The sequence below is a fragment of the Schistocerca piceifrons genome, chromosome 6 (assembly GCF_021461385.2).
Source record: "Schistocerca piceifrons isolate TAMUIC-IGC-003096 chromosome 6, iqSchPice1.1, whole genome shotgun sequence".
Taxonomy (NCBI): domain Eukaryota; kingdom Metazoa; phylum Arthropoda; class Insecta; order Orthoptera; family Acrididae; genus Schistocerca; species Schistocerca piceifrons.
Window position 1 is genome coordinate 64,226,376 of NC_060143.1, and position 18,651 is coordinate 64,245,026.

Consider the following 18,651-nt stretch of genomic DNA (forward strand, 5'->3'; position numbering starts at 1 on the left):
TGGTGTGCATTTTGAGGCAAAAAGTGCAAATATCCAGAGGACTTCCTTGACTTTTTACTTCAAAGTAGGAAATGTGGATAAACTGTTATGATTGAAATGATTCAAATTGAAGGCTGCAAAATAGCACGTAGTAGAAACATTGCCTGTAGAATTTAAAGTTTTGTGTGGAAAACAGTTTATTATTTTTTCAGTGGTACGTAATCAGACTAAGATGTGAAAATTATAATTTACTCTCCCACATAAGGAATGTAGACCAAATTGCTGGTCTATTTTGATATGCCAACTAGCACTGTGGTACATAGTGTGCAAATACGAACATTGCTGAAAAGCAACAGTGCATAGTTACGTTAAACATTATGGCTGATGGATGAAAATTGCCACTGCATATGGTTTTAATTGGAACACCCTCCCCAAGGGAGAAAGCTTCCCACCTGTTATCACAATAAGAGCTTGTGATGGATGGCAAAGGAACTGGTCTTAGGCAGAATTTCAGCTGTTTGGAATAAGTGGGGTAGGCTCTTCTTTGCTCAAAATCCCTGCTTATGTTGGAGAATTTTCATGGGCACACTGGTGATTGAGTGAAACTGAATCTGAAAGAAGGAAACTGACTTAGCCTATTTGCAACGTGCTTGTTGAGAAGTGTGCCATTGGATTTTGGCTGCTTGATAGTCAGTATTGGAAGAACTTTGTGTTAAGTTCTAAAAAACCGAAATCTCTAATCATTTTGTTGGGGCTGGGGATGTCCTTATTTATGATTGACTCTGAGCAGCATTCTGGATCATCTAGCAAGGGTGAAGATTCAGGTGCTCTTGGTGCTGATAAGTGATTGTGCTTAATTTGGGTAAAACTGATACTCGAGTAAACTGGATGCACTATACTCCAGTAAATTGGATGCACTATGTAATGTTTCAATGTCTTCTGATTTAATGTGCTTGTAGTTCTATATTTTTGGCAAAAACAATAAGGTTTGTTACTGGTAATCTATTCAATGTTACTTGAATTTTGACTCCAATCTTTGTAAATTAGATTTGATTACAATTCTTAGTTGGTGTAGTCACAATGTGTGGAAATGCTTCATGCTTCTTGTGGGCAGTTGAAATACATATTTGCAACTGCTAAAAATGAGAAAGTGTATGACATCTCCAGATGTAAGTGGAAATAGGACAAAAATGCCACAACTGACAATGTTTGCAATTTGATAAAATTGAGTACTTGAAGTAGAAGATACACATCTTTAGAAATAGGAAAAGACTTCCAAATACCTTTAATATTAAATTTGACTTACACAGTAACTACTACATATTTTGTAGGAAAGAGTAGAATTGTTGAACACATATCAGATTTAAACCACAAAAAATTCAAATGTATTTAACACTTGTGTGTTGTTATGGAATTTTGTTATGTGTCTGCTTCTGTTTACAAGCACATATTGAACACACTGCCGTCTGCCACCTATGGTTGGCTGTTGGCTGCAGTGAAACAGCTGTTGGTACAGACTGAGACCATTTGATTTATATCGAAACATCAACTTGCATTAGGTGCCGTCCCATGGCTTTTAAGAAAGTGACCAAGTGGTGCAAACAAGCTGACACAGTTTTGCGAAGCAGTCAGTTCTCTTTAAGGACAGCTACTGTTTTAGGTTTTTCAACCTACAAGATACGTGTACATTTAATTTTGAAAGTGACGATTGACCTGAGTGCAGAAAATCTTGATTGTAGGCTGCATCACCATTTTTCAAACCAAAATCCAGGAAAAAAGTGTGGCGTGTATTTGTACAAGAATGGTATGCAGATAAGTTCATTGGCCTCTCATCAGTGTTTGATGGGTGCACTGAGTCTCAACCATTGACCTTACATAAATGAAACTAAGCTCTTTGCCATTGATTAGTGTGTCTCTAGTAGTAACAAATTACAACTTCATCCTGTGCATTAGACATAAGATGCTGGTTAGGGAACGAGTTGCTGAGCACATATCTCCTAATGATGTATTATTAAATTGGAACATGAGTAAATGCTGATACCATTGGAGAGGGATATTCAGTGATTTCACGTTTGCATTTGATTTAATATTCTGTTTTGCAGTAACTTAACAGTTCCCAAAAAGCAGCAAATTACCATGCTCCTAAATGTTGCATAGTTTTTCCTTTTTTAATTGCTTTTCTGTTTGCTGTGTACTTTACCTCAGTTTTCTCTAAACGGCATACCAGTAAAAAGGACATTCCCTGAATAGCAGAATAATTCAGTTGTTGGCCACACATTAGAGAAAGAAAACTTGCTAGCTTTCAGAATAAATCCTTTATCATGCCTGGCAATGTACATACTGCCCAAGATACCTCCCAACCCGCATTCTGTCGCATACCTGATCTGCACATTGTAGTCCATCTTCTGTGTCACTCCCAACCCCTTGCTACTGGTATCTTATACCAGGGGAAGACCCAGGTACAAAACCTCACACTCACCCATCACTTCCTATTCCATTCTGTCACAGGAGTATCCTATTACATTAGGCAGGGCCACCTATGAAATGAGCCACGGCATACCAACTCTGCCACAATCACTGTACAGCTTTCTATGTTGATATGACAATAAACTGTCAGCCAGAATGAATGGCCACTGCCAGACTGGTAAAGAGCAAAGTTGACCATCCATTGTCACAACATGCTGGAGTTCAATGGCTGCTTAACACTAGACCTTTCAGTCCTCCCCTTCATCATCAGCTTTTCTGAATTAGACAGGTGGGTCATCCTTGCAACACATCCTTCACTCATAACCCTCCTGGCCTCAGTCTACATTAATTCACTGTCCCCACAAGCTGTACCCAACAGTTTCCCCTTGCTCTGTTCTGTCAGCTCCTTCCAGTTCATGCTTCCACGTCACCTTCATTGTGTGCCACACCCCACCTGCTCACAGACCGATGTATTCCCCCTCCCTTGCTGCATTCCAAGGCAGCAAACCGGCTACATTCCTCCAACCCACCGGCTATTCATTCCCAACCCCTCTGCCTTCCCCCTTTCCCCTCTGCCCATCCCAGCTCTACTCCACCTGCCAAAATAAGTTAGCAAGTTTTCTTCCTTGTGCGTGTGCGCACCTCATGATGACTCAGTGAGTGAGTGGTCACCTTTACTCATAAATTATTTATGTAGAACAAACACTAGTAACACCACCTGTTTGTCATAAATCTTCATTTTCCCTTGTCAGTATTAACTATTTTTTCTGTTGTAACGATCACTTAGTTTGGCTGCAAGGATTTTAGTAATCTGAATATTTACAATCAATTAGTAATTATTGTGGGAGGAAACACTTCTGTGATTCACTGCTTGTGATTAGCATGTGACAAATGGAACATCATATGAATCCTTGAGGATATCAGTCATCAGTAATTAGCCCCTGTGTAGTTCCTAATATCTTTGTGCTTACATGCCTGTGTCATTGCTTATGAAGGACTTTGATACAAGGAAAGGCCGGACATGTACCCGGGGGTGATGAATTCAGATTACTGTCGGACCATCCTGATCGGAGGACCATGGTTTCCTAAATAACTTAAAACGGATTCTGGGAGGATTGGTTTGAAAAATGACTAGCTGAACTTCCTTCCACATTGTTTTGTTTCTAATACCCTTGTCATTGACAAGGTGTTAAACAATAATCTTTTTCTTTTGGAACTGGAGAGAAGGCAAGTTAGATGCACTGAACTGTGATGTCCTGTAGTTAGACATTTTTTTAATGAACAGTCATTTGACTGTATTATTGATTATTTAATTACAACCCAGGATTTGCCTTATTTGATTGAGTTCGTCAATAACATATATTGCTGGACATCGAGCTTACAATTCTTCATACTTAGTGAGTAAAAACTTTGGTGTTGCTAAGCTTACAATTCTTCATACTTAGTGAGTAAAAACTTTGGTGTTGCTAACATGTATTAAGTTGTTAGTTTTGAGAAGTTGTGACTATTCGTGTCGCCAATTTGTCAGAAGATAAACTGAGTCAGGATGTAGTATGTTTGTAAATAAAAGTAAAGCTTAACTATGAGTTACTGAAATGTCGTGTTGTGACACACTTGAACGTAAGGTGCATGTGTAAAGAATTAGAGGAAAACAAACTTTGCCATTGATCATCTTTGTGGTGTGTGTGTGTGTGTGTGTGTGTGTGTGTGTGTGTGTGTGTGTGTGTGTGTGTGTGTGTGTGTGTGCACACACAGCAGATTTGATTGGTGCAAAATGCAATGAAAGTTGATAATTAATGTTGTAGTTTGTATGAAGCAAAAACTGGGTATAAGAAACTAGTGTGGGAAATTCTGCGGCATGTACAGGTGTTTCAGAATTGTTGCTCAATCCTCCAGCATACCTTGAACTCCAATTTTTGTATTACATGCCATTTTTCATGGCTTGAGAATACTGCACAGTAAAATAGTTGATGTACTTCCATCTTAAACCCCCTTTCTTTTGAGCAGGAATTGAAAACAAAAATGAGAGGAAAGGTTTAATTAAAGATAATGTACAAAAACACACTTCCGATTTTTGTTGTAACTATGTTAATAATTTTAACTTAGTGTTCTGAACTATGCAATAAGCATTGTTTAGTAATTAGTGGTGTGTGGTAGCTGCAGTTGTCAAATGGAGTGTAAAACTGTCTGATGACAATATAGTGCCATCCAGTGCTCCAGTTGCATTGAACTCTTGTTTGCATAATTGTATATTAACCAAAGTGAAAACTGAAAGTTAAATTGACTATATTTGAAACTACTACTGACAGGATAGTTACTTTTGTAAGTACAAGGGATGAACCACTGATATGATAGTTATTATAGTTGCAGTCAGTATTGGGAAGGTAACATCTTGTCTCATTGACCTGAACATCTGTAGTAATTAGACAGGACTGAGCTCCATGGAAAATTGGAGACTTTTAACTGATTGATTGCGTGTAGGAATGAGATTAGTAGTGTTGGTTCCAGTGAGGAATTTTATTTAGACATATACAAGCATAGTTCTCGTGTATTCTTCCATTGTTTATTTCTCGACAATCCACGTCGCCAAATTCTTTACAAGAGGACATCAGAAATATGTCTCAAGTAGTTAAAATGATTGCAGGATCAGTAGTTGTTTCCAGAATTAGTGCATTTAAATCTGAAAGCCTTTATAATTTTTTGTCAGCTTCTTTGAATGTTTTGGTAATAATGAGTTGGAAATAAATAACATAACTTTATTGCCAGAAATAAATGCTTGTTTTTGAATATTAGGTTATAATGCAAGTACATTTAAATGCTGCTTTTGTCTATAAACTTGTTTGGAAGTAGGCCTATTTAGTTCCTTTATTTTCACTGGGTTTAGTTATCAATTTACTGAACTCTATGTCAGAAGTTAAGATTTGTTCAGACAGCTGAATTTTTCAGGTGGTGAGACAATCAAACAAATAAACCAGCAGTCGGGGGCACATTGTGAGTTGGACAGGCGACCGCCCCCTAATCCTGCTGAAAAAGTGTTTGTGATACGTGGGACGCCAGACCAAATAGAACAGGCGAAGAGAATCATTAGTGAAAAGATTGGAATGGTAAGATCTACTTTCATAACATTTAGTTTCGTATAAAAATAAGATATAGAATTATTATCCAGGCACTGAGTGTTGGCTAAGGAAATGTGATCTTTTGTGTTGCTAGACACTGTGAAGTAAAATAAGTTGCTTGCCAGCTTGAAACGTGGAATAGTTAGTTTTGTACACATGGTACAAATTGAATTGAGTGTTTTGTTCAGATAAAGAAAAACTAGTGTGCCATTAAGATTTACGAACAAATTAATAGAAATGGTGCTTGCTTGATGTGTGCAGATACTGTTACCAAATGAGACTAACTTCAGTATACATTTACTTTAACAATTACCCTTGTGAAAAAATGAGCATCAATTGATGGAAACTTTGAGAAAGTGCTGGAGTACGTATTTGAAGTGTGACGAGCTTTTGACACACAGGGATGAAGTACTTAATGATAGCTATTTTGGAGAAAATGCAAGAATTAATTTCTGATATTGTGCCACAATCTATAGTGAATGAAATGTGGCTTTCTTTTAATGTTAGAAACAGTAATCAAAGCAGTGATTGGTGCTGCATCAAGTGTCTGGCAGAGAAGAAAATTATAATTTTCAGAATATCAGAAATGTTCTGCACCAGCAGCATGGTAGAACAATGAAATGTCCTCTTACTTAAAAAGCTTTCTTTAGGAAATACATGTGACTGCAAGGAGTTACGCCAATGTGGATGGTGAGATACTTACCGCACTAATTATTGTGAATCAATGGAAAAGGCATAATAGAACGTCAATATTGTGAACAGGATGGAATACTACTCACCATATAGTGGAGATACTAAGTCACAGACAGGCACGACAAAGACTGTCTAACAAGTAAGCTTTTGGCCAAAAAGGTCGTCATTTAAATTAATTGTGCGTGCAGCCCTTCCTGCCTAGTGTGCAGATTGGTAACAACGAAGCAATATTTGTTGAGTGTAGTGCATAGATTTGTAGTGCACACACGGGAATTTTATGCACATAAACCACACAAAAAATTTCACATTAGCTTTTTGAATAGCTTGTAGTTCTTATAGACAGCTTAACTGTTGGAGACGTAATTCTTACAAAGAAGACTGGCAGAGGAAATAAAATTGTGCCAGTGTTTGTAACTTCAGAGACTTGCACCAATTGGGACTTCAATCTGTTGAAGTGAGATTTCTTATGCATATGTGATTTTATTAAAATTCTTGTAACACAGTTCTTATAACTGGTGAAAACTGCACATTTTGCAAACTGTGAAATGGATCCTTGTTCATTCTCCATTGTTATCACAAAAATGCAGTGTACGTTGAATGCAGTAAATGTATTTCTTACACCAGTCACAGCTGACAAAACATTAATGCATTGAAGCACCTCACAGTAATTACTGCTTTTATTTAGACAGTAAAAATGGTCCTGGACATTGTTCAGCATATTGTGCTACATACCAGGTTTACTGCACCAAATTTCAAAAAAATGGCAGGGTAAACTGATACACACAAACAGAAGTTTAAGGATACTGCTCTGTTGACCTGAAATTACAAGAGCTATTGGAAGTTACACTGACTGAAAAAAAAATTGGGAACTGAATTACAGTAGTTGTTTGGATGGAATTACTGTAGTTATTCTGGATGGAATCTGTCAACAGCCTTTTCACTGTCCACAAAAACGAGGCAGCATTATGGCCAGGCCAAGAGTTCAACAAAAACAATGAATTATTTTCTGTAACAGATGGGAAGACATTAAGAATGAAATGTTGAAAATTCTTTCCTATTTTTCCTGATTTTTTTTTATGTTCTTTCCCAGATTTTTGCAGTTTTTTTTATTTTGGTGTTAATTGACCTTGAAGTTGCTGAAGACAAATACAAAGATAGAGGAACAGTAATCCACACATATATGCCACTGACATTACCATGTACATCACAGCATTCATTGATTGCACAAGTGACTTTTTTTTTTTTTTTTTTTTTTTTTTTTTTTTTTTTTTTTTTTTTTTTTTTTTTTTTTTGCCCCAAAGACAAATCACAATTTGCATGCAGTTCTGCCAGGAAAACTAACTTACTAGTATTACACACAGCAGCTGTGGGAATAACAGCGAGCTTTGTCTTCAAATGAATTTCTTTGTGCATAATATTGCATATTATAGTGTATCCTTTACATGTTTACTTGAAGTAAACTTGTAATTTTATTACGTACTGTTCTGTATGATCGCCTAAACCTGTTCAAGGCTAGAGCAGCCTAGAAATAAGAAATTCTCTTCTCTTGCAATTTGGTGGGGCCAGTCTCCTAGATATCCATCAGTAATGGTGCATTCTCTCATGAACAATTCCAAATCTTTCAAATTCTTTTTTTCCTTTTTACCATTGGTTTCATTTTGACATGCATTTCATGTTACAAATTCCTTGAATTTATGCAATTCCCGTTCACATTTTACAGAACAGAACCACACTAAGACACAGCTTAATCCAAAGCATTTTCTCCCATGTTTGTTCAACAAAAAGCTCAGTTTTTTGTCACTGAAAGTTACTGCAATAAATGTTTTGTTTAGGCTAGCAGGGTGTTCTTTTTCCAGGCTCAAATTGGCACAACTACCTTTGATCGAACCACAATTCATGAATCATCAGAATTATTTCCTATTTCTTCCACAGTCAGGTGAAATGTCATCATTCAAATGAATGTCCAAGGAATTAACTAGCAAATAATTTATACGGTTAATCAGCAGAAGTAGGCGATGTTTCCTGGATACTTTGTTTTTGGTATTAAGCTTTGCAAGATTGAGAATCTTATTTGGATTCCAAATTACAGTGAAACTCCAGAAACTGCACAAGGGTAGATGTTATTAGTGATTATCAACATTAAATGAGATATAAACTCTGGCAAATAATTTCACTAACAGATGTTTGGGCACAATGAACAAAAACTTAAATTCCCGTTAGAAATTAAGATTGTCATGTTATCTGTTTATCGATGTGCTGTTGACCGAGGCTGTGTGTGTCTGCTGTGTTGCACACGCACAGTGCGCTACAGCCATGGTAGTAATTACTATTAAAAACAGTCTTGATCACGATTTATTTAACAAGGTGACCGGTTTCGACCACTACTGTGGTCATCTTCAGACCATTGAGTAGGAACCTCTTTCAGTAGTGATTCTCCAACAGAAAGAGGTTCCTACTCAATGGTCTGAAGATGACCACAGTAGTGGTCGAAACCGGTCACCTTGTTAAATAAATCGTGATCAAGACTGTTTTTAATAGTAATTATTTATAAGACATTGATCACTGCTGTTCCCGTAATGCATTCAAAAGTAAGCCATGGTAGTGTTGTACATTTCTCCATTCACCTGGTGGTCTTCGCATTTGGCATTTTTGAACTCTTTTAATGCAGTTCTTCTTAACAGTTGTAAAATTTTGACTGCTTTCCTTGTGCTGTATTTTTCCACGGGACTTTTTATGTGTTGAGTTTGACCCTTCCCTTGTTAGATCATTTTGCAAGAAACAGATGGATAGTCTAAAAGTTGGGAGTTTTTGTTGTGGCTTTGATTCTGTTTGATAGTTTCTCCATACTTCCATAGTTTAAAGTATCTGAGGAACTAAACCTCTCGTATGAGTTAATTTGTTTAGGTACTTCGGCATCTCTTTGTGCTTAAAGATTCTCAGTCCTCCCACTGGACCTCTAGCGGTCACACTGTAGCCTTTTTTATGCGATACAATGAGGATGATGCTCATAAACATTTGAATTATGCCTTCAGTAGCAATTAGTTTTTCAGAGCTGATCCAATATTAAAGGAAAAATTCTGTAACATATATAGATTACTGTAATTATGGCCTTGCTGTGCAGTATAAAAACAGAAAAACCTCATAACATGTTTTCACAAGATTGAGAATATCACTATTTGGTCACAGCACATGGTAAACATGTTTTTTTACTGAAATTCAAGACCTGACAGTTAATTCTATGCAAGGAAAGGTTAAGCGCGAGGAGCGTACAGGAAGTCTACCCATTAACCTTGGATGTGATCATCATTATATCGTACAAATCATCACATAACATACTTAGAGTTGTGCAGCCTTTTTATTTTGTTTTTGTCCTTTCTGTTCAGAAAGCCTGCCCAAAACTAAAATGCAGGTAGTTATTAAAATAATTATTCTGCTAGAGTTTATATTGTAGATATCTTCAAGTTATGCAGATATTTTGCAAGTTATTTAGTATTAGATTAACAATAGGTTTTTATTAATCATTTAGATTGTAGGTAATTTAAACAGATGTGGCAGCATTAATACATTACATATCTAACTATAGCTTCTTCCAAATTCGATTCCTATTGTCAGCAGTTTGGAAGTTAGATTAAAACCTTTGTTTGGTATGGACTGACCATAAAGTGTCCTCATTCTATTCATTTATATTACTTACACAGTTGAGTGTATTCTAGAACCTTTGCTGTAGTGTTAGAAATTTAAAATGAATAATGTTATTTGTTTTTTTATTTTGCTTGTATACTGTAAAGTCTTGCACGACAACATTAAACTATTTCGAGACAGCCGATTTATTTGTTTCAGCCACCTGGTCCTGGCGGTGCGCCCCCAACGCAGTACCCCATTGGTCAAGGCCCACCTGGAGGGTAAGTTATGAAAATATAAAGAGCATAGTTATGTACTTACAATATCTTTAATCTAATAAGGTGGTGATTTAAGCCTAAAAAGAACTATTGGTAGGATGTATTATTCCAGGCAAGGCCCTCCCCAACACTTCGCCCCGCAAGGATGGGGCGGAGGCTATCAGCCATGGCAGAATCAGCAACATCCCACTGATCCAAGTAAGTGAAACGTATGTTACAATCTACATTACATATTTGTCATTGCAAAATGACAAATGGCTGAATTTTAATTTGTATATTGCTTTGGAAGAATTTGACATTTAAAAATATATAGATTATGTTCATGACATAAAATTGAGCAGTGGACAGGACTGGTACTTGTATTTCCTTGGATATAGAATTTTGTAGAAAAATTTCATTATGTATTGGGCAAAGTAGGATGATATGAAAATGGTTCAGCTTTTCCATAAGCTACATGACGAGTCTAAATGTTGAATAATTTAGTTAAGCTGAAATTTGCAGTCGCTAACATGGTAATATTTATTTCTGTGGTTTGAGGTCAATTAGTTGGCTAAGTTGATGATACCAGTGAAAATTCTTGTGTGCATAGAATAAGAGAATAAAAGTGGTTTACTTTATTGGATTGTATGCAAGTTAGTTGTATTGAATACTGAATGGTATACACACACTGGTTTTAAAAAATAATATTAAGTATGAACCCAGGGATGTGCTGCACATTCGTTAGGTGGTTATCACTAGAAGGTTTAGCAGCCAGAGACACTTGTCATTCTGTGTGTGTGTGTGTGTGTGTGTGTGTGTGTGTGTGTGTGTGTGTGTGTGTGTAATTTAGGACTTTCGGCGGAGACAGTCTTTGTCGCATGTTTTTGACTCTGCATCTCCACTATATGGTGAGTAGCAATCTAGCCTTTTCATAATGACATTCCATTCTGGATTTTCCATTGGAGGTTTGTCTTTAAATTTTTCTGTGTTGTAGAGTTACATATTTTAATGTTATTAAATGCAACTAACATCTTACTGATATGGGGAGAACCTCAACTGATTTGACTTCTATTTGGTAATTTGCTTGTGTACAACCTAAAATGAGACGCAAAGTAGAAAACCATCCTCAAATTTCGTGATGCACAATCTCCTCAAAATTGGCGAGGTTGATAGATGATTAAAAATTGAGCATTTTCATCACATATAGGGTGTGCAGTCCTCTATTCTCCTATGACCAGTGTAAAGAAACTTGTTACACAGCTGCCCCAGTTTGCATGCACAGAGTAATGAAAGCATCGCTGGCATGTTGGCATAGTGACAGATGCATTAGGCTGGGGAGCAGGAAACCTGTGTTAGATTCCACAACAAATTATGCAGTTCATTTGTACTTTTTGCACATTTATTTTTAGGAATAGTAGGGTTCATAAGTTAAGCAAACAAATAAGAAATAAGGTAGGCAAGTAAATTTCTCTAACGGCTTTGATTATTAAAGAATTAAATGTTGAAGCCTCATGGTATGAAAACCATATCGAGTAAGACTGGTGCAAATTTAATAATGAGGCACCACAGCTGTGTGAGCTTCTTTACAGTCAAGTGTGGTGCAGAATTTTATTCTGAGGCTTCAAAATTGCAATGCCCTTAAACCCAGTCGGAATTGGCCAATCACGTGGATGCAGTCAAGACTCATAACATAATTAATGCTGGACTGTTAGCACTAATTTTTCAGGCAATGTTAATGTGTCTGGCAATTGTCAAAATTACTTCTCGAAAAACAAATATTTGAAACGTTACCAAAGTTACTTGTTGGTTCTTCAGATGAAACAGCATAATTGCTCAAAGATTGTATTTTAGATGTTCTTGATGCCTTGAGTAAATTTGCTTTGAGTGTTCATGGCCAGATACATCCATGCAGTTGTTCAAAGGAAAATGGAGATATGGAACATGGAGTGAAAAAAGTTGTAAAGGTCACCAGGATAAAATTTTAGTTCTTTACCAGCCAGTCATTTCAGAAATTTATTTGCATACTTTCTCATTATTCATTACTGTTTTACTTGCCATATAAATCATCCTATTCCCACAAAATTTGATATGGAAGAAATATAGTTAAGAAAATGGCAGAATTAATTTTGAAAACGAATTGTTTTTTCCATTCCTGGCCAAATACCTTGGTCACTATGCTAGCAATCCTTCTGCTCACCAGCTTGGGCTTATGGATACATAAGCAGCAGTCATAACATTTTCTTTTTTAATTTCTATGAAGTTTTTGGACCCTGTATATTATGATAAATGTTCAGATTTCAATTATTTATTGATCACGTTGATTCAGTTGTGTGTGCTGAGCTTTAGAGGTGCTTTTTGCAAAAAATGGAAGGTGTTGAGCTAAAATATCGAGTCTTACAATGTAGGTTGTGCACAAGCAACCTGCAAGTGAGCTGAATCAGTTGGCCATGTCTGAGGGCTTCCACTTAGGAGGGGTGTGGTGGACTGGTGGGACATTCACACTGGGTGGGTAGTGTCAGTTAGAACCTTTTTCCCACAATCCAGAATTTTGTTCGGTGTGTTATCTAAATTGGTTAAGGTTATGAATACCAGTGTTGTTCTTTTGAAAAGCATTACTGATTTCCTTCCACAATGTGAGGTTGGTCTGTCAGAATCCTCCCTACAAACTGAAGTGTATTGGCAAATTGTCCATTTCCTGAGTAGTTGTTAAGTAATTCTGTTTCCTAAATAGTTGATTTCTGGTCTGTTCAAAGGACTTGCAGTGTGTTCAAAGCCACTATGTTGTGATATGCTGATGAATTCTGTCAGTGAACAGCAATAGGTATATAATTCAGTGTTGCATTTTTTCAACAAAATCTCCATTCAAAATGTTTGATTCAATTACAATGTTTCGTTTTTTGCCATATCCATTCCTCTGCATGCCATACTGCCATACTTGCACAATAGTGGTGATACAGTGATTAGAAGACATCTAAAAAGTGACATTGTGAGAACTGTTTCTCACTGGTAGTTGAACATGTTGAAATGTCTTGAAGCATTGTGTATACTCTTTTGTTTCAAGTAAAAGAATCTACTAATGTGAAATAGGTAAATAGTTGCTTTAAGAGCTATTAAGTCCCACAGAATTAAATATATGGTGGATTACTGGGTGCCAAAAACTGAGAATTCGGTTGTTAAAATTTCAGCCTTAAACATTTTTCAACATTTGCTTCAAGAATGGTTTGTCGAAGTCTATTGATACACAAATTTTTTACGTGCTGTTGCTGTATGTTCAAAAAAAAAATTGAGGGTCGACTTCAATTTAATGCACATACATTTAAAATTTCTGTCAAGAGAATTTGATGGAGCTCCCTGTGCAGCCATGACTGTCATGTTTTGTTGCATCTGTTGTTCAGAAGGTCTTGATTTGACTATATAAATTCAACAATAATGTTAGAGGCCACTTTCTGCTCCTCAAAGATAAGTATCGGGATACAGTGTTCCTCCCTAATGATTGTTTAACTTGTGTCTTACAGCTGTAGTGCCAGCACATAAAATTTTGCCCCCTGGGCTTTGTAAGTAGTCAATAGGCAGCATATTGCTCACATATACACTTGTGCTGGTCATACTGCATCCTGGCCATTCAGATTAGTCAGTAGCACACACGTGGTTGTTAGTGCTTAAAGGTTTGACACTTTATATGATTTTGATACAGTTGCATTGTTACCAAATTTGTCTAGATACAATCTTCATGTGAAATAAGACAGAAACATAACACATATACATTTCTTTACTGCTCCAAACAACAAGCACTTTCACCTACTCCCTTGTCAAACAATAGGGTTTACCTTTCCAGAGTCACTTACCAAAAGATATTCTTATGAGCTCTAGGCTTGCAGGTGGAAAGTTACTGTGTAAAATGCATACAATTTGATGTTTGTTGCATTTCAGTGGAAAAATTTGCATGTGCATCATAATAAATCCATGCCGTTGTAATACCTGTAAGTCAGCAGAGTGCAATTTTGTAAATCAGTCATTTTTAATTTCGTTTCCAATGGTGCAACTAAAAATTGTGTGCTAGATAATTTAAATCCTTATCTCAAAATTAACAGATCTGCACAGTTCAGTGGTAACAACAAAATAAATTAGTAGGTATTTTAATGAAAAGATGTTCAAAAAATTTCCCAAACCAAGCTGCCTAAAAGGGGCTGTGTTCCTATGGCCTAACAAGGCCAACATATTAAAATAGGGGTACCTTGTGGATAGCCGACCGCTTTGCCTGCTTTTTGATGAGGAAGATGCAGGTGTCATGTGTTTTCATTCATGCCAAATTAGAAGATTTCTCATAAAATGCAGTATTTTAAGTTGTCTGGCCTTTCAGTACTAGTTTATTTTGGCATGCTGTGAGGAAATTTTTGACATAATAATTCTTATGCGAGTGTGAATGGGTAGCTTGTAGAGTTTCTTTATTCCATATTACATTATATTTCTCTATGAACTTCATTTCTGAAAATCGTGTCCTTGGGCATGTTGGGCTAGTTCACAGTGCAAGCTCAATAGGTTTTTACAATTCACTGATCTTTGACAGTTCTTTATCTCCAGCCAAGAAATGATTGTTGCTGCATCAATGTTTTGGTAAGGCCACCCTGTCTCTCAGAATAAATATTACAAATTGTATGTGTTGACTTATTCATTGACAATTAGCTTTTGCCCCTTACTTCTGTAGTAAGTATTTTGTGGGCCTGGACATACTATGCCATATGTACAGTGCAGATGGAAGTGTGATAGAATTTCATGAAAAATTTTTTAATGTCTATTTGGTTTTCATAGTGGGAAAACTACAAGCATTATTGTTGGTTCTTCAGGAAGACCTGTTTCTCTGCAGTTACTTACAGAAAGTGATTTTACAAATTCTGATGAAAACACAGGTCCAAAGAATAAGAGACTGAAATGTGGTTTATATACTTCATGAAATTCTTTTATTTGCTAGTAAAAAATATAAATCCTGAGATAGTTTAGACTGAGCAGCAGGGGGGGATAGTTTAGACTGAGCATGCAGTCTCAGTGAGCCATCGGTAAAAAACATATGATTGTTGCCAGGATGTTATTGTTATGGTAATGGAAACAAAAGTCACAAAATTTCATGAAATGTGCAATTTAACGAATAAAAGTACATGAATAGAAGCAAAAAGTATGAGGTCTATCCAGGAAGTAAGTACCATTTCGTTCTATCGCCAACTGCAGCACTAGTGTCACAGTTCTCCTCCTCCACCTTCACCCTCATCTCTTTTGTTTGTTGTCTTTTCAGCTGATGCCATTACAGCAGGATTGTGCTGTTTGCATTTGTTAGTGATTGTTCAGTCTTTGATAGTCTCTTGAGTCTGTCAACTGTGAAGTGCATTCTGTTATATGGTTTTTTTTTTTTTAAAGCAAAGAATGCTAAGCCAGCCGAGATTAATTGTAAACGTGTAGAGATTTATGGTGGTCTGACTGCTGGAAGGAGGAGGAGGGGGTGAGACATTTCAGTGGCCAACAAGCCAATGTTCATGGTGCATGGAGTGTTTGGCCTTCTATTGTCAATGATGACTTAGTAGAGAAAGTTAATGAGAAAATTTTAAAAAACAGACAATTCACAAAAATAGTTCTTCTTGATGAATTTCCACAAATTTCAAAAACTGTCTTGCATGCATCACAAATTGCCAAAATTTTTACAAGATGTTCTTGATGGATTCCGAAAATGCTTCTGGATGTACACAAAATGAATTGACTTGGCAGTGCTTTGACATTTCTTATCCAATGCAGTGATGAGGTCGATGAATTCTCAATCAGAATTGTGAGTGGTGATGACTTTGGTTTGTCTTGTCACTTTAGAATCGAGACAAGCCAGTGGAGTGGAGGCACTCACTATCCCTCAAAAACTAAAGTGTGCAATTTAAAGCAAAAGGTATGCAATGCTTACTCAAGGCATTGTGTTGCTTCATGACAGTGCACGTCCCCATTCTGCTGATGTCACTCGAAACCTCATTCAGCAGTTCGGTTGGGAGCAGTTGGATCACCTCTGTACAGTATCAATCTTACACATTTTTTTACCATTTGTTCTTGAACTAGAAATGTGATTTTTTGGGGAAAGGTGCTTTAATAGTGATTATGCAAAAAGGTGTTCAGTAGTGGCCATATTCACTAGTGGCATCACTCTACTAAGAAGAGGGCAGAGAAAAGGTGGTTTCTCGCTGTGACAAATGGCTGAACGACGACGGCAACCATATGGGAAAAGGTTTTAGAAATGCTCTTTCTAGAAAAATGTTTTTGTCCAAAGTGGTATATACTTAATGGACATGACTCGTGCTGTTGAAGCTAACGGGAAGGAATCCTGTTCTCAGTAGGAGTTTTTGAGCTGTTTTGGTGCAATGGCAATAAGTCGCAACTTTTGACGAGAAGACCACTGTTAGCAGTGCAGACCAATGGTGACATACCTACTTCCACTGCATAATTTTTAACAGGCAGTCAGCTATAGTAATTAATAAACAAATAGCAATACTGGACTGATTACTTAACGTCCACAAATATTCTGTATGTATCTGTGATAATCATGTAAGCAATGAGTCACACTGCCCTATTTCTTTGACCCAGAACTAGTGTTGGAGCTGACAGAAATGATCTCTCTGATTTGTTCTTCCAGTAATCCTTGATTGTTTCTCTATCTTCTTGGTATGGCTCATAAATGGAGATCAGCCTGGTGGGGCAGTGTCTGTTAATGGCTTCTTTTGTCAACATTTCACCTCACAGAGGTTAAAATTCTTATTGTTTCTTGTGAAGTAACTTTTCACCTGGTCATGGAAATGTAGTAAGACTGAAATGAGTATGGCATAGAGGAAGCTTTGTTATTGTATTTGTTTGTCGATATGGTGTGTGCATATTTTGACTAGTACAGCTGTAAAAGTTCCATTGATTCTGCCTTGCCCATGCGAGGTTAAATTTTTGCCAGAGGAGAGTGTTTTCTTCCTTTGCATTATTGGAGCATCATTAACATAACATAGTAGTATGGTGTATCGTCCATTACTACTATTGTTGAATTTCGGGGAATACTTCATAGCAACAAGTTAGAAAACCATTCAGCAAAACAGTGGTGTTCATTTCTTCATGGTGTAATCCTGCTCTTTGGAATGGAATAGAAAGAATGTTTCAGAGGAAGCCATGAGACAAACCAGCATGAAGGACAGTCGTTCTGCTACCTTGCTACCTTCCTGTGTGCGCTTCTCGGCTCCTTTGCCTGTGCAATGTGTCCAGACTTCTCAGCAGCATTAACTTAAATTTTGTCAAACAATATGCTCCTCATAGTGTATGGGAACTGGCATCTCCAGGCAACTATCTCACTTCCATCATAAAGATAAAAATCATTTGTGTTGGAAACAAAGCTTTGGAAGAAAATTTTGAAGAAACACCTTCCATCTGTTAAACAACACTGCCTTTTTCAGTTTAAATGAACTATCTTTAATGTAGTGTAATCCTTGTGCTGATAAGAACCATGTGGATATCTTTGTATTATTTCCGAATAGGATGCATCCTCTGAATTGCAGGGTCCGAGGTTCAATTCCTGGCCGGATGGGAGATTTACTCTACTTGGGGACTGGGTGTTTGTGTTTTGTCCTCGTCATTTCATCATCACTGGACTGTGAAAAGATTGAGAATTTGTATGGATACTGATAACCATGCAGTTGAGTGCCAATCAAACCAAATATAATAATCTTTTCCTTAAAACGTCTAAAATTGGATCCACACTATTGCAGTCCAGTTCAAAGTACTCACCTTGTAGAGTACAAACAATTGCAATCTTATCTGCAGACTGGAATTCACCTTCCAACTGTCTATAACTTCGAAGTTGGGCTACGTGTTGTTAGGTGACTTACTTTGTGGCAAATGTCGTCTTCACAGAGATAACATTGTTACTGAACAGTGCGAATACAGTAAAGCTACTTCACAGCAACAGCTGCTGAAAACTGAACAGTTAAACACACTTTACAAAACGCAGCACTTCGCAATGGGAGCAGAGGAATACGAAACAATGTAGGCTACCTAGCACTTACTACTGTTTTGACAGGATAATAACTGGTTAATGATGTTAGAGGCTAAATATGCACATCATTGGTGATAACTGAAAAATGGTGTCACGTCCCACCACTGAGTCAGTGTTAAGTCACAAGTTAATTAGTACAGTACGTAAGGAACTAAGTGGTTTATCATGATGCGTTTGTTTGCTTTGCCAACCCAAATCACTTTCCAGTGTAATCTAGCTCTTGGTCTATGCAGGAGATCAGTCACACAGCAGATGTTATCAGTCAAAAGTCAAATTGTGGCAAGTATTGCTAAGTTCTCTTCATGATGGTATGCTACATCAGTTCATTGACATGATGTATTACAATGTACGGAATAAGCCTAGTAATAATGGTCACAAATACCAAAGTAGCACGCTAAACTAAAAGGAAACTTGTCAAGATAATATAAAACTTATATTTAAGAAAACACAAAATAGAATTTGAAGA

The 18,651-nt window shown here is 36.9% G+C and overlaps 1 protein-coding gene across 6 annotated transcripts in view; it reads left to right on the forward strand.

Moving 5' to 3' along the window:
* The window catches only part of LOC124802437 (far upstream element-binding protein 1), a 75,600-nt gene that overhangs the window by 23,637 nt on the left and 33,312 nt on the right, over positions 1 to 18,651 (forward strand). For 3 of the 6 annotated variants that reach the window (XM_047263216.1, XM_047263220.1, XM_047263221.1), the window contains 3 exons: positions 5,392 to 5,549; positions 10,077 to 10,156; positions 10,251 to 10,351. In XM_047263216.1, coding sequence (XP_047119172.1) covers positions 5,392 to 5,549; positions 10,077 to 10,156; positions 10,251 to 10,351 — 339 coding nt within the window. The remainder of the gene's footprint in view (positions 1 to 5,391; positions 5,550 to 10,076; positions 10,157 to 10,250; positions 10,352 to 18,651) is intronic. The other 3 variants (XM_047263217.1, XM_047263218.1, XM_047263219.1) reach the window with 3 other exon arrangements.